Source organism: Scyliorhinus torazame, chromosome 18 (genome assembly GCF_047496885.1).
Source record: "Scyliorhinus torazame isolate Kashiwa2021f chromosome 18, sScyTor2.1, whole genome shotgun sequence".
NCBI lineage: Eukaryota > Metazoa > Chordata > Chondrichthyes > Carcharhiniformes > Scyliorhinidae > Scyliorhinus > Scyliorhinus torazame.
The window spans coordinates 167,183,426-167,198,724 of record NC_092724.1 but is presented as its reverse complement, the minus strand read 5'-3'; the positions used below and the strand labels follow the sequence as shown (position 1 = coordinate 167,198,724).

At 48.2% G+C, this 15,299-nt stretch overlaps 1 protein-coding gene across 3 annotated transcripts in view; it reads left to right on the top strand.

Moving 5' to 3' along the window:
- The window catches only part of abcc3 (ATP-binding cassette, sub-family C (CFTR/MRP), member 3), a 146,932-nt gene that overhangs the window by 58,866 nt on the left and 72,767 nt on the right, over positions 1-15,299 (top strand). For all 3 annotated transcript variants that reach the window (XR_011936286.1, XM_072483866.1, XM_072483867.1), the window contains exons 13-18: positions 1,445-1,532; positions 4,629-4,695; positions 6,710-6,836; positions 10,300-10,476; positions 10,562-10,729; positions 14,575-14,758. Coding sequence is in view for 2 of the 3 variants with exons in the window: in XM_072483866.1 (XP_072339967.1) it covers positions 1,445-1,532; positions 4,629-4,695; positions 6,710-6,836; positions 10,300-10,476; positions 10,562-10,729; positions 14,575-14,758 (811 nt within the window). In the remaining variant the exon portion in view is untranslated. The remainder of the gene's footprint in view (positions 1-1,444; positions 1,533-4,628; positions 4,696-6,709; positions 6,837-10,299; positions 10,477-10,561; positions 10,730-14,574; positions 14,759-15,299) is intronic.

The window sequence follows — 15,299 nt, the reverse complement described above, 5'->3', positions numbered from 1 at the left end:
CTCACTCGGTACTGACCCTCTGACAGTGCAGCACTCCCTCAGTACTGACCCTCTGACAGTGCGGCACTCACTCGGTACTGACCCTCTGACAGTGCGGCACTCCCTCAGTACTGACCCTCTGACAGTGCGGCACTCACTCGGTACTGACCCTCTGACAGTGCAGCACTCCCTCAGTACTGACCCTCTGACAGTGCGGCACTCCCTCAGTACTGACCCTCTGACAGTGCAGCACTCCCTCAGTACTGACCCTCTGACAGTGCGGCACTCCCTCAGTACTGACCCTCTGACAGTGCGGCACTCCCTCAGTACTGACCCTCTGACAGTGCGGCACTCCCTCAGTACTGACCCTCTGACAGTGCGGCACTCCCTCAGTACTGACCCTCTGACAGTGCGGCACTCCCTCAGTACTGACCCTCTGACAGTGCGGCACTCCCTCAGTACTGACCCTCTGACAGTGCAGCACTCCCTCGGTACTGACCCTTTGACAGTTCAGCACTCCCTCAGTACTGACCCTCCCACAGTGCGGCACTCCCTCAGTACTGACCCTCTGCAGTGCAGCATTCCCTCAGTACTGACCCTCTGACAGTGCGGCACTCCCTCAGTACTGACCCTCTGACAGTGCGGCACTCCCTCAGTACTGACCCTCTGACAGTGCGGCACTCCCTCAGTACTGACCCTTTGACAGTGCAGCCCTGCCTGTGTGCCACACTCTGTGGGGGAGGGGGTTACCAAGTAGGCACTCGTCTCGTATACGGTCTAATCTCTTGGGAGAAGGGGAACTGTGACGGAACCACAAGTGATCAGATATCGCTGATGGATTGTTGACGTCCTCCTCCTATCTTGTGTTAATTTGACAAAGAATCAGAAGTTCGCTGAACTCTATCACAATGCAAGAGCAGATTGAGATGCTGAATTTTACTCATACGAATGCGAAATATAATTTTACACAAAATGAGGAAGTGAAGTCAAATTCATTGAACAATGGAAGATACGGAAAGAAGCACAGGAAATGATTATCTGGTGTCAGTGCTCCACTTCATCCACATTGGCCCAGTCTCACACTTCCCCCCCCCCCCCCCCCCAAAAAAAAACCTCAAGCTGATAAAGAACCTGACCCCCCCCCCCCCCAACCCCCAAGCTGATAAAGAACCTGAAGCCAATTCAGGAAGAACTCTGGGGAAATTTCTTTTGAGTAAAGCATCGGGAGGCTGCAGTCAGCCAAGCAGGCCGATAACATAACCACTGCATACTGCCTCCTCCCTCACAACCACCAGCTTCCCTTCAAGGCCTATGGGGAACTGACTACTTTGTTCACAGAGCATTGCGCCTCTGAGGAAAAAGAACACTTCCTGATATTTAACTTATTTCTTTGTCCATCTCCTCTCTGTTTGGGATCTGCTTGAATTGGACTCGCGATCCCTCTTCTCCCCTCTTGCTTTCTCAGGCCACTGTTTCACTGAAACGATTACAGAACTTCCTGAGCCACGATGAGCTGGATCCTACAAGCATCGAGAGACAAAAGACTGCAACAGGTAATCCTGGGTCCTGTCTGAACCTGCCTGACTGTTTGCCTCAAACTATCTGGCTCTGAATATTGCAGTCACTTGGTTGCAGTCTATTGGAGCATTCACAGTTTTTACTTGTGATCTTTCTCTTTCTCATAATCATTCTCTCTCCTTCCATTTCTCTCTTTTCCTGTCTCCCTCTTTTCTCCCTGCTTTCTCCTTTCTGTTCCACTCTTTTTCTGCCCCTCTCTCTCTTTATGGCTCCCCCTCTTCTCTGCCTCTCCCTCTCCCAATTACTGCCCAATTTGAACAGTGAACAAGGTAAAATGGATTCCTGCAGGATGCATCCACAATATTTGTCCCACCAGAAGCCTCAGCTTTATATGATTGGGGCCAAGGAGCATAGTCAGCACTTCTTGATTCATTTGCTCCAACCTATGACCCAACTCTTTCGGCAGTGATAGAGGCTGGAGGAGGGCATGCTCGGACAGATACCACATACAGGAGGCTGTTTTGTGTGCTTTACTGATGATTGGCTATCTTAACAATCTCTTCAGTCCAGCAGAAAGTCAGTCAGGACTTTGTGCTAGTTTCACATGGCTTTGCCCAGTTTCTGCTTTGTACATCGGATGTGGATCTGCAATGGGAATCGCTATCCTTGCGCTAGGGAGAGGGCCAGGATGAAGACCTGGAAGGTGCTAGACTGGAAGCTCTTGATGTTGTCAATGCAGAAGACATTTTTTTCTGCTCGTGTGGGCGGCACGGTAGCACAGTGGTTAGCACTGTTGCTTCACAGCTCCAGGGTCCCAGATTCGATTCTCAGCCTGGGTCACTGTCTGTGCGGAGTCTGCACGTTCTCCCCGTGTCTGCGTGGGTTTCCTCCGGGCGCTCCGGTTTCCTCCCACAAGTCCCGAAAGACTAGCTTGTTAGGTGAATTGGACATTCTGAATTCTCCTTCTCTGTACCCGAACAGGCACCAGAGTGTGGCGACTAGGGGCTTTTCACTAGGAGTATGGAGACTAGGAGCTTTTGTGTGGGGCGTGGTAGCACAGTGGTTAGCACAGCTGCTTCACAACACCAGGGTCCCAGGTTCGATTCCCGGCTTGGGTCACTGTCTGGGTGGAGTTTGAGCGTTTTCCCCGTGTGTGCGTGGGTTTCCTCCGGGCGCTCCGGTTTCCTCCCACAGTCCAAAGACTTGCAGGTTAGGTGGACTGGACATGATAAATTGCCCTTAGTGTCCAAACAGGTGGGGTGGGCTTAATGGGTTACGGGGATGGGGTGGGGGGGTGGGCTTAGTTGGGGAGTTCTTTCCAAGGGCCGGTGCAGGCTCGATGGGCCGAATGGCCTCCTGCACTATGACTTTCACAGTAACTTCATTGCAGTGTTAATGTAAGCCTACTTTGACAATAAAGAAATATTATTATATACACTTCTACCTACCCAGCCACAGTCAACCATTAGGGTTTCCCCTTGTATTATCAAGTTTCCCTGACTGAGGGAGAAAGGGTATCAGTTTTTTTTAAATTTAGAGTACCCAATTATTTTTTTTCCAATTAAGGGGCAATTTAGCCTGGCCAATCCACCTACCTGCACATCTTTGGGTTGTGGGGGTGAAACCCACGCAGACACTGGGAGAATGTGCAAACTCCACACGGACAGTGAGAGATGTAAAAAGTTGAGTGAAGGAGATAGGAGTGCCACAAGAACAGCAGGAATCGGCCATTCAGCCCTTGAGGCTGCTCTGCCATTGGATTAAAATCATGACTGATACGATTGTGGCCCTAAGTCTATTTTCCTGTCTGCAGAGTGTGTATGAAGGTACCAGACCCTTGACTCTTGGTTGCCCTTGTAAGATCATTGAACCTCTTCCTGCCCTATGTGGCAGATTTTGGAGTGGTGGAAGTTACCCTGACCCTCCCTGTCACCTCTCTCCAGGCAGCCTGGACTCTCTCCCATGGACAACCCAGCCAACTGTCTGGTCTTCTGGTCCTTAGTGCCCTCTGAGATTCGGACATTCTTACAGAACCTTGACTTTGCCCTGAAACCAGCTCTTTAGTGATTTCGCCAGACCTAAAATACCTCTCCCTCCCAGTGTCGGTGAACATATCATACCACTCCAAGATAACCTTGTATAGCCAATCGGGGGCCCAGGAAGAATTTATGGTAGATTTGTGGGATTATGTATCTTCCCAATTCACAGACCAGAAGCTGGATCCGTCCAAAATTCCAAGAAATCTATCTTGGGATCCATTGACGTCTCTGATGTCCTTTTAAATGAGGAGCTTTGAGTGTCAGCTGGGAAAGGCTAATGCTGTCACCATGAAGCTAGATTGCTGTGTTTCAATGCAAGGTAAAAGCCTCACAATTTACTTTGTTTAGCTATTGTCGACAGGTGATTTGGTCTTTATTTTAGAATCATACAGTGTAAAAGGAGACCATTCGGCCAATCGAGTCTGCACCAACCCCTCAAAAAGCACTCTACCGATGTTCATTCTCTAAGAATGTCCGAATCTCAGAGGGCACGAAGGACCAGAAGACCAGACAGTTGGCTGGGTTGTCCATGGGAGAGAGTCCAGGCTGCCTGTACAGAGGTGGCACCCCATTACCTAATCTGCACATCCCTGGACACTAAGGGGCAATTTAGCATGTCCAATCCATCTAACCTGCATATCTTTGGCCTGTGCGAGGAAACCGGAGCAGTCCAGGTGGCACAGTCTTATACCTGCCCCTAAGTTATATTTGGAAATCTTCCTGATAAATGACTTACTGGAGACTTTTTCCAAATTGAAACAGAAGTAGTAAAAAGGATTTCTGCGCGGGAATCGCCTTCCCCGCTACCCCCCACTCTTCTTCAGTCCAGCGTTGGAGATGATGAGCTGAGCATCACAGGAGATCCAGCTCTTTACCGGTTCCTGTAGCTCCCATTCCGTTGATTAAACTTACTCTTTTCCATCACCTGCTTACACCCACTTAAAATAAGCACTCTTTCTTTTACAATATCTCTCTCTCACCACTTCTCTCCCTTCTTTTTCTCTTTCCCTTTCTCTTCCTCTTTTTCCCTCTCTCACCTTTCTTTCTGTCTGTCTCTGATATCGCGTCTCTAAAGACTCTTGTGTTTTGCAGGATATGCTATCACCATGCTGAATGGGACGTTTAGCTGGGGAAAGAAGGATCCTGTTGTTCTGAATGGGTAAGAACAGATTAAGCTGTAAGTTTATGCATAAAAGGTTTTTAAAAAATTTTTTAGAGTACCCAATTCATTTTTATTTTCCAATTAAGGGGCAATTTAGCGTGGCCAATCCATCTAACCTGCACATCTTTGGGTTGTGGGGGCGAAACCCACGCAAATACGGGGAGAATGTGCAAACTCCACACGGACAATGACCTGGGACCGGGATCGTACCTGGGTCCTCGCCGCTGTGAGGCAGCAGTGCTAGCCACCGTGCCACCCTTCAGGAAACAATGCGAAGGAAGAGCAAGGCTTTTAATAAGTACAAGAGGAGAAAATCAACAGAGGCATTAGTGGAGCACAGAAAGTGCAGGATGGAGTTTAAGGAAGAAATTAGGAGAGCAAAGAGGGGATGTGAGAAAGCTCTGGCCGGTAAAAGTAGAGAAAATCCCAAAATATTCGCTAACAATTTGACTGGGAAGAGGATAACGAGGGAAAGAGTTGGGCCGATTAGGGACGAAGGGGGAAACTGTGGGTGGAGCCAGAGGACATTGGTAGGGTGTTAAATGAATATTTCACCCAAGAGAATGAGGAGGCAGGTGTGGAACTCGGATAGAGAGACTGTGAGGTTATTGAGCAAGTTGTTATCGTGAGGGACAAGGTATTGGAGGTGTTGGGGGCTTAAATGTGGACAAATCTCCAGGTCTGGACGAATTGTGTCCCTCTGACCCTCTGACAGTGCAGCACTCCCTCAGTACTGACCCTTGGACAGTGCGACACTCCCTCAGTACTGACCCTCTGATATGGCAGCACTCCCTCAGCACTGACCCTCTGACAGTGCAGCACTCCCTCAGCACTGACCCTCTGACAGTGCAGCACTCCCTCAGCACTGACCCTCTGACAGTGCAGCACTCCCTCAGCACTGACCCTCTGACAGTGCAGCACTCCCTCAGCACTGACCCTCTGACAGTGCAGCACTCCCTCAGCACTGACCCTCTGACAGTGCAGCACTCCCTCAGCACTGACCCTCTGACAGTGCAGCACTCCCTCAGCACTGACCCTCTGACAGTGCAGCACTCCCTCAGCACTGACCCTCTGACAGTGCAGCACTCCCTCAGCACTGACCCTCTAACAGTGCAGCACTGACCCTCTGACAATGCAGCACTCCCTCAGTACAGACCCTCTGACAGTGCAGCATTCCCTCAGTACTGACCCTCTGACAGTGCGGCACTCCCTCAGTACTCACCCTCTGACAGTGCGGCACTCCCTCAGTACTGACCCTCTGACAGTGCGGCGCTCCCTCAGCAGTAACCCTCTGACAGTGCAGCATTCCCTCAGTACTGACCCTCTGACAGTGCAGCACTCCCTCAGTACTGACCCTCTGACAGTGCAGCACTCCCTCAGCACTGACCCTCTGACAGTGCAGTGTTCCCTCAGTACTGACCGTCTGACAGGGCAGCACTCCCTCAGTCCTGACCCTCTGACAGTGCAGCACTCCCTCAGTACTGACCCTCTGACAGTGCGGAGCTCCCTCAGTACTGACCCTCTGACAGTGCAGCACTCCCTCAGTACTGACCCTCTGACAGTGCGGCACTCCCTCAGTCCTGACCCTCTGACAGCGCGGAGCTCCCTCAGCACTGACCCTCTGACAGTGCAGCGCTCCCTCAGTACTGACCCTCTGACAGTGCAGCACTCCTTCGGTTCTGCATCAGTTTGGATCATGTTCTCAACTCTCTGCAATAGGACTATAACTCATGGCCTTGACTGCGAGGCACGAGTGCCACACACTGAATTAACCTGCCTCACTGTTCCCCAGAACATCAAAGCAGTGGATCTCCTCACCTCCCTCCTTCCTTCTTCGATAGAAATCCTGAGCTTATATTCACGTATTAACGCTTCCTGACTGACCAACATACCTCCCCTCCTGTTATCACACTTGGAGAAGCCCAGCACTCTGGGTCTTTGCCCAGCCTCAAAATGTCTGCTTGTGTAAACAGTAGCTCTAATGTGTCCTTTTTGAATTTTTAAACTCCAGGATCAGTATGATGATACCGCAAGGCTCGCTGGTGGCGGTCGTCGGCCATGTTGGATGTGGCAAGTCTTCGCTCGTCTCGGCCCTCCTGGGAGAGATGGAGAAGCTGGAGGGCAGAGTGGCGATCCAGGTTAGCACCCTCACTATCTGATAACTCACTTTTGGTGGCAGGCGCACTGTTCAAATTACAGTCAGGTCCCAATGGATCAATTGGAATGTCACCTTGGAGCAGGAGGCTTGTGTGGAGCATAAACACCATTTTGTCTGAGTGGTTTGTTTCCATGCTGTTAAATTTGATGATGCCGGGATTTTGAAAGGAATTGACTGGCGAAGACTGTTCTACTGGTGGGGGGATTCTGAGAAAAAGGGACATAACTGTAAACACGTTGATTGAATTAAGGTACGGATCAGCCATGCTCTCATTAAATAGCAGAGGCTTGAGGGGCTGAATGGCCATCTACCTATGCTGATCACATTGGACTCTGTGTGCTTGTTTAAAAGCCCACTCATTGCTGGCAGTGTCTCTTTACCCTCGTCGGAGAAACACATCCCAATGGAATCCGCATGAGGACAGTGGGATCTGAGCAAATAAATCCCTGGCCCACAGGAACTATCCAGCCACCTGGCTTAAAATCTGACCCAGGATCTGCAAATCGCTGGAAATGTCGGGGAGGCCAATGAGTAACGCTCATTTTAGTGAATGTTCAACAGAATCAGAGCTAACAAGTCACCTATTAATAATAATGTCGATTAAACCAGGAATTATAGCTCCCAGTGCTTACAGCATATTCGGGCTGCAATAGTACGGTACTGTTAACACAAAGGGCTGGATTCTCCGTTCTGAAGACTAAATGCTGATGCCTGCGTAGAACGTGTCGACTTTCATGACAGGAAATTCAGCGGCGACCCCTCACCGATTCCAGTACCGCGTCGAGAATGGCCGGGTCCCAGGCGGCGTATGCGCACGGCTGACGACCTGCATATGCTGCGGCGTACAACATGGTGCCGGCCATGCACTAAACCTAACTTCTGCACTGTAAATTCTATGATTCTAACCCGCCGACCGCGACCCCACCCCCCCCCCCCCCCCACCCCCCCCCCCCCCCCCCCCCCCCCCCCCACCAGTCCCCCCAGCGCTGACAGACGCCCCCCCGGCCAGCGGCACGGATCCCGGCCGAGCGTGGTGGTGCTGGACACAGTCTTCAGCCGACACGCCGGCTCAGACCACACGTGTCCCTCGCCATCGAGAACTTGGCCCATCGGCGGTGGAGCATCGCGAGTGGGCCGGCCAATGAGGCGCCAACAGCATTGCGACTGCGCGCGGCGTGCATCATGCCAGGGGACGGAGAACGGAAATCGGCGTCGGAATCGATTCTCCACCCAATCCCTTTACTTTCTAGTATCCTGGCTGTTATAACCATTCCGGCGTTGGGCAACGGAGAATCCCGCCCAGAGATTTTCAAAGTGTAGGTCGCGACCTGCGGGTGAGCAGGTGTCGGGAGGGTCACAGAGTAATCGGTGGCAGTGTTCCCGATCCCAAGAGAAACGCCCAGCAGCCGCTAACGGCATTTCAAATAGGAACGGCTGCATTACCAGCCGTGAATCCTCTGACCATAAGAGGCAACAGTCAGCAGGTCACGTGCCCTGCACGGAGACGCCAGGCATCCTGTGTTAGGTGCTTTTGGCGCAGAATCACAGACGCAAATTTCTTCCAATTTCTAGCTATTAGCAAGAGGACTGTGAACATGGATCATTTTGTTACAAGACCAAGGTGGCCAGAGTCACTATAGGCAGTGTACCAAATGCCATGATCTCACATCGGAATCTGCTGGAGAGAGCTGCTTAGGAGAGTCCAGGACAGGACCAAGCAATGCTCCTGAGTGTGCAGAGCTCCAGGGCCTCTGGTGAACAGCCTACAAAGACGTTTGGCAAGTGTGAGTACAAAACCAAAACTACTACATGTTCCCCACACTGCTACAGCACATCGACGAAACAGTGTCACTAAGGTGTTCTGACATCCTGGGCAAGGGCGCGGCCAATTCCAGCCCCGTTTGACCCGGGTCGGAACATAAATGAATTAACCAATAATTTTTATTGGTTTCGAGATCTTTGGCCCTGGTGGGCTGCTCCAATGACTTACAGGCACCAGATTTGTACACACAATAATTGTTTATTTATAACGAGAAGAGTTAAAACATACAATTATTAAACTAGAATAATGGCCTTCTAATCTATTACTTTTCCCTTTGACCGTCCCACCTTCCCCACACACAAGACAGATGCACACATCCTCGCAAAGGGAACTGTCACCATAGACTGGCAAGCCTTATTCCGTCGCATCTGGCCACGCTGATCAACAGTTTTTGTCGCTACTTTTCAGAGTCAGTTGTTTTGTTAACTTACAGCTGACTTCAAATAAGGAGACTGAGCTGCTGCATCTGAGCTATGATATCACATTAAAAGCACGCCAAAAGCCCATGAGGCTGTCAGCATTCTGCAGTAGCATCTCCCAGGAGTATCTAGTGCTGAGTAAAACGAGCATTTTGTTGCTGTTGCCCTTCACGACGACCTACATGCGAGAGGTTGGATTTTATGTTCTCACAAAGGTGAAGATGGCACAAAGGAACTGGCTGCATTGGATATGCGCATTGCCCTCTCCTCCTGTGAACCTGATTGGAGTGAGATCAAAATGAGGACCCCTTCGCATTAAAAGTTAGCGAACATGGCGTGGGTCACTAATGTCGGCCGGCGTGGGTCACGAAGGTCAGCCGGTTAGCAAAAGTGGGTTTCGGGGAGGGGGAGAAGAGTTTGAAAAACACTGCTTTAACAAATGCTCCTTGTGTGAAGAGCCTTGTGCCCAGTTCTTTCCAAAGACACTCTGACACGGCACCTTTTATTTAAATTGCAGTCAACTGGAGCCCTACACAAAGAGAGGGATTCAAAGAAGCTTTAATACACACAAGATCATTACTTATACCAAAGCAACACAGTGCAATGCTGGAAATCTAATCTGAAAATACAGCATTGTGTAAATACTCAGCAAATCTGGCAGTATCTGTGGAGGGAGAAACAGACGGTGACCTGACAACAGAATGGGAAAAGAATTGAGATTTAACAAGTTTGAAGTGAGTACACAGTCAGGTAGAGGAGGGGGAAGAACAAGAGGGGAGGTCTGTGATAGGGAGGAAGTCAGAAGAGCTTAAGTGACAAAAGGAGGGATGGTGCACGGTAATGGGCAGGAAACAAAAGCAGGTCCAGAGGCGGTAAACGGGAATAGAATCCCAGCAATAAAACTGAGTCACAAACCCCTCAAGCTGGCATGCTGAGTATTTTCAGCATTTTCTCTTATTTATTATGATTTGCTCTTGAATTTACTTCACCTTAAATTTGGCGAGATAAGGAGTGAACACTGTTGTTACCACCCAAAATACACCGTGTTTAAGCTGCTATGCTGAGAACCTTGAAAATGATGTTCATGCAAATGGATAATGATCATCGTGTTTTGAGTGATAATGTGACTGTCCGATTTAACAGTGGATGGTTCAGCAGTGAAGACTACATTTTTGTGATATTTGAGTGGGTTTTTCTTCCAGGGATCTGTGGCCTACGTTCCTCAGCAAGCCTGGATTCGGAATGCCTCGCTAAAAGATAACATTGTCTTTGGAGAGCCTCTAAGTCAGCATAAATATCAACAGGTCCTGGAAGCCTGCGCGCTGATCACTGACCTGAATGTACTGCCTGGTGGGGACCAGACTGAGATTGGTGAAAAGGTAAACGTCTTCACTCCTATCTACCCCTTCCCCTCCTAAACGTGGCGGTCGCTTTCACACTAACAATACAATGCTCCTTGTGCAGGGGATAAACTTATCGGGAGGACAGAAACAGCGGGTCAGTCTGGCTCGAGCTGTGTACGGCGACACAGACGTGTATCTCCTGGATGACCCCCTTTCGGCAGTAGATGCACATGTGGCTAAACACATCTTCGATAAAGTCATAGGCCCAGACGGAATGTTGAAGGGAAAGGTAAAACAATGAAACATCTTTAAAGTGAGTGACCCTGACCCTGAATAAACAGTGACTCTGTACAGTTACACAGTGAGTGACCCTGACTAAACAGTGACTCTGTACAGTTACACAGTGAGTGACCCTCACCCTGAATAAACAGTGACTCTGTACAATTACACAGTGAGTGACCCTGACCCTGAATAAACAGTGACTCTGTACAGTTACACAGTGAGTGATACTCACCCTGCTGAATAAACAGTGACTCTGTACAGTTACACAGTGAGTGATACTCACCCTGAATAAACAGTGACTCTGTACAGTTACACAGTGAGTGATCCCCGCCCTGAATAAACAGTGACTCTGTACAGTTACACAGTGAGTGATACTCACCCTGCTGAATAAACAGTGACTCTGTACAGTTACACAGTGAGTGATCCCCGCCCTGAATAAACAGTGACTCTGTACAGTTACACAGTGAGTGACCCTGACCCTGAATAAACAGTTACTCTGTACAGTTACACAGTGAGTGACCTTGACCCTGAATAAACAGTGACTCTGTACAGTTACACAGTGAGTGATCCTCACCCTGAATAAACAGTGACTCTGTACACTTACACAGTGAGTGATCCTCACCCTGAATAAACAGTGACTCTGTACAGTTACAGAGTGAGTGATTCTTACTTCGAATAAACAGTGACTCTGTAGTTATACAGTGAGTGACCCTCACCCTGGTACTGGGTAATGAACCAGGACAGGTGTTAGATTTGGAGGTAGGTGAGCACTTTGGTGATAGTGACCACAATTCAGTTACGTTTACTTTAGCGATGAAAAGGGATAGGTATATATCACAGGGCAAGAGTTATAGCTGGGGGAAAGGCAATTATGATGCGATGAGGCAAGACTTAGGATGCATAGGATGGGGAAGGAAACTGAAGGGGATGGGCACAATTGAAATGTGGAGCTTGTTCAAGGAACAGCTACTGTGTGTCCTTGATAAGTATGTACCTGTCAGGCAGGGAGGAAGTGGTCGAGCGAGGGAACCGTGGTTTACTAAAGTAGGTGAATCATTTGTCAAGAGGAAGAAGGAGGCTTATGTAAAGATGAGTCGTGAAGGTTCAGTTAGCGCGCTCGAGAGTTACAAGTTAGCTAGGAAGGACCTAAAGAGAGAGCTAAGAAGAGCCAGGAGGGGACATGAGAAGTCTTTGGCAGGTAGGATCAAGGGTAACCCTAAAGCTTTTTATAAATATGTCAGGAATAAAAGAATGACTAGGGTAAGAGTAGGGCCAGTCAAGGACAGTAGTGGGAAGTTGTGCGTGGAGTCCGAGGAGATAGGAGAGGTGCTAAATGAATATTTTTCGTCAGTATTCACACAGGAAAAAGATAATGTTGTCGAGGAGAATACTGAGATTCAGGCTACTAGACTAGAAGGGCTTGAGGTTCATAAGGAGGAGGTGTTAGCAATTCTGGAAAGTGTGAAAATAAATCAGTCCCCTGGGCCAGATAAACAATGACTTTGTACAGTTACACAGTGAGTGATCCTCACCCTGAATAAACAGTGACTCTGTACAGTTACACAGTGAGTGATCCTCACCCTGAATAATCAGTGACTCTGCACAGTTACACAGTGAGTGACCCTCACCCTGAATAAACAGTGACTCTGTACAGTTACAGAGTGAGTGACCCTCACACTGAATAAACAGTGACAGTGTACAGTTACACAGTGAGTGATCCTCACCCTGAATAAACAGTGACTCTGTACAGTTACACAGTGAGTGACCCTCACCCTGCTGAATGAACAGTGACTCTGTACAGTTAGACAGTGAGTGATACCCTGAATAAACAGTGACTCTGTACAGTTACATAGTGAGTGATCCTTACCCTGAAGAAACAGTGACTCTGTACAGTTACACAGTGAGTGACCCTAACCCTGCTGAATAAACAGCGACTCTGTTTTGTTAGACAGTGAGTGATACCCTGAATAAACAGTGACCTCTGTACAGTTACATAGTGAGTGATCCTTACCCTGAAGAAACAGTGACTCTGTACAGTGTTACAGTGAGTGACCCTCACCCTGAATAAACAGTGACTCTGTACAGTTACACAGTGAGTGATCCTCACCCTGAATAAACAGTGACTCTGTACAGTTACACAGTGAGTGATCCTTACCCTGAAGAAACAGTGACTCTGTACAGTGTTACAGTGAGTGACCCTCACCCTGCTGAATAAACAGTGACTCTGTACAGTTACATAGTGAGTGATCCTCACCCTGAATAAACAGTGACTCTGTACAGTTACACAGTGAGTGACTCTCACCCTGCTGAATAAACAGTGACTCTGTACAGTTACACAGTGAGTGACCCTAAGCCTGAATAAACAGTGACTCTGTACAGTTACACAGTGAGTGATCCTTACCCTGAAGAAACAGTGACTCTGTACAGTTACACAGTGAGTGACGCTTCCTCTGAATAAACAGTGACTCTGTACAGTTACACAGTGAGTGATCCTCACCCTGAATAAACAGTGACTCTGTACAGTTACACAGGGAGTGACCCTCACCCTGAATAAACAGTGACTCTGTACAGTTACACAGTGAGTGATCCTCACCCTGAATAATCAGTGACTCTGTACAGTTACACAGTGAGTGACTCTCACCCTGCTGAATAAACAGTGACTCTGTACAGTTACACAGTGAGTGATCCTCACCCTGAATAATCAGTGACTCTGTACAGTTACACAGTGAGTGATCCTCACCCTGAATAAACAGTGACTCTGTACAGTTACACAGTGAGTGATCCTCACCCTGAATAAACAGTGACTCTGTACAGTTACACAGGGAGTGACCCTCACCCTGAATAAACAGTGACTCTGTACAGTTACACAGTGAGTGATCCTCACCCTGAATAATCAGTGACTCTGTACAGTTACACAGTGAGTGACTCTCACCCTGCTGAATAAACAGTGACTCTGTACAGTTACACAGTGAGTGACCCTAAGCCTGAATAAACAGTGACTCTGTACAGTTACACAGTGAGTGATCCTCACCCTGAATAAACAGTGACTCTGTACAGTTACACAGTGAGTGATCCTTACCCTGAAGAAACAGTGACTCTGTACAGTTACACAGTGAGTGACGCTTCCTCTGAATAAACAGTGACTCTGTACAGTTACACAGTGAGTGATCCTCACCCTGAATAAACAGTGACTCTGTACAGTTACACAGGGAGTGACCCTCACCCTGAATAAACAGTGACTCTGTACAGTTACACAGTGAGTGATCCTCACCCTGAATAAACAGTGACTCTGTACAGTTACACAGTGAGTGATCCTCACCCTGAATAAACAGTGACTCTGTACAGTTACACAGTGAGTGATCCTCACCCTGAATAAACAGTGACTCTGTACAGTTACACAGGGAGTGACCCTCACCCTAAATAAACAGTGACTCTGTACAGTTACAGTGAGTGATCCTCACCCTGAATAATCAGTGACTCTGTACAGTTACACAGTGAGTGATCCTTACCCTGAAGAAACAGTGACTCTGTACAGTTACACAGTGAGTGACGCTTCCTCTGAATAAACCGTGATCAAACCTAACCGAATGACCGAGCAGGCTGGAGGACCTGAATGGATCGGCTCTGGTTCGGACCAATACCAAATTGTGTCCATTTTGGTGCAGATGTACTTAAGATAACAATCTGCTTTCTGGAACTGGTTCCTGGGGCAAATTAGTGAAGGAATTAGTTTGAAAGAATGGTGTGTTGAATATGTGTGAGTGGAACGGTGCAGAATCCGTTCAGCTGTTTATCTCGCGATGTGATAGGTTTGTGTTGCAGCTGTTAACCGTTTTACTCTTGGCTTTGCAGACCCGAGTGCTGGTAACCCATGGGATCAGCTTCCTACCACAGGTGGACCAGATTGTGGTGTTGGTGAATGGTAAGGTCTCCGAGATGGGATCGTACCAGGAGCTGCAGAATCAGAACGAAGCCTTTGCAGAATTCTTGCGAAACTATGCACAGCGGGATGAAGTGGATGAGGATGAGCCGACAGGTATGAGACCTTCATGCGGGGGAGTATGGCTCACAGATCAGGGTCAATCCGCCATATGGTTATTGTGTTGGAGATCTCAACATTCATTCCTTCCAGAACTTTAGACAAAGTCATCGTCGAAAATGTGGAACATGTTGAGAAGGCTGCTGATAAAATAAATTGGTTATTCTGGGCTTTGTTTGTAAAAGATTAAATACAGACTCAAGGAAATTATGCAAAATCCTTAGAAAACAGCTTGAAAGTGTGTCCAATTCTGGGCTCCATATTTTGGGAAGGCCTTGTGTAGACTGCAGGATCTCCCAGAGAAGTTGGAATTTTCTCTCCAGTTGTAACAGTATATACCGTATACTTCACCCGCTGTCTATGTTTATGTATTTTCATGTATTTACCGTATGTTCTATGTTTCATGTATGGAGCGATCTGCCTGGACAATAAGAGATTTTCAAAATTGAGGAGCTTTGATGAAGTAAATAAGGAGAACTTGTTTTCCGTGCTAGACACATTGATAACTCGTAATTGATTTTATTTTTAAATGGGGAGA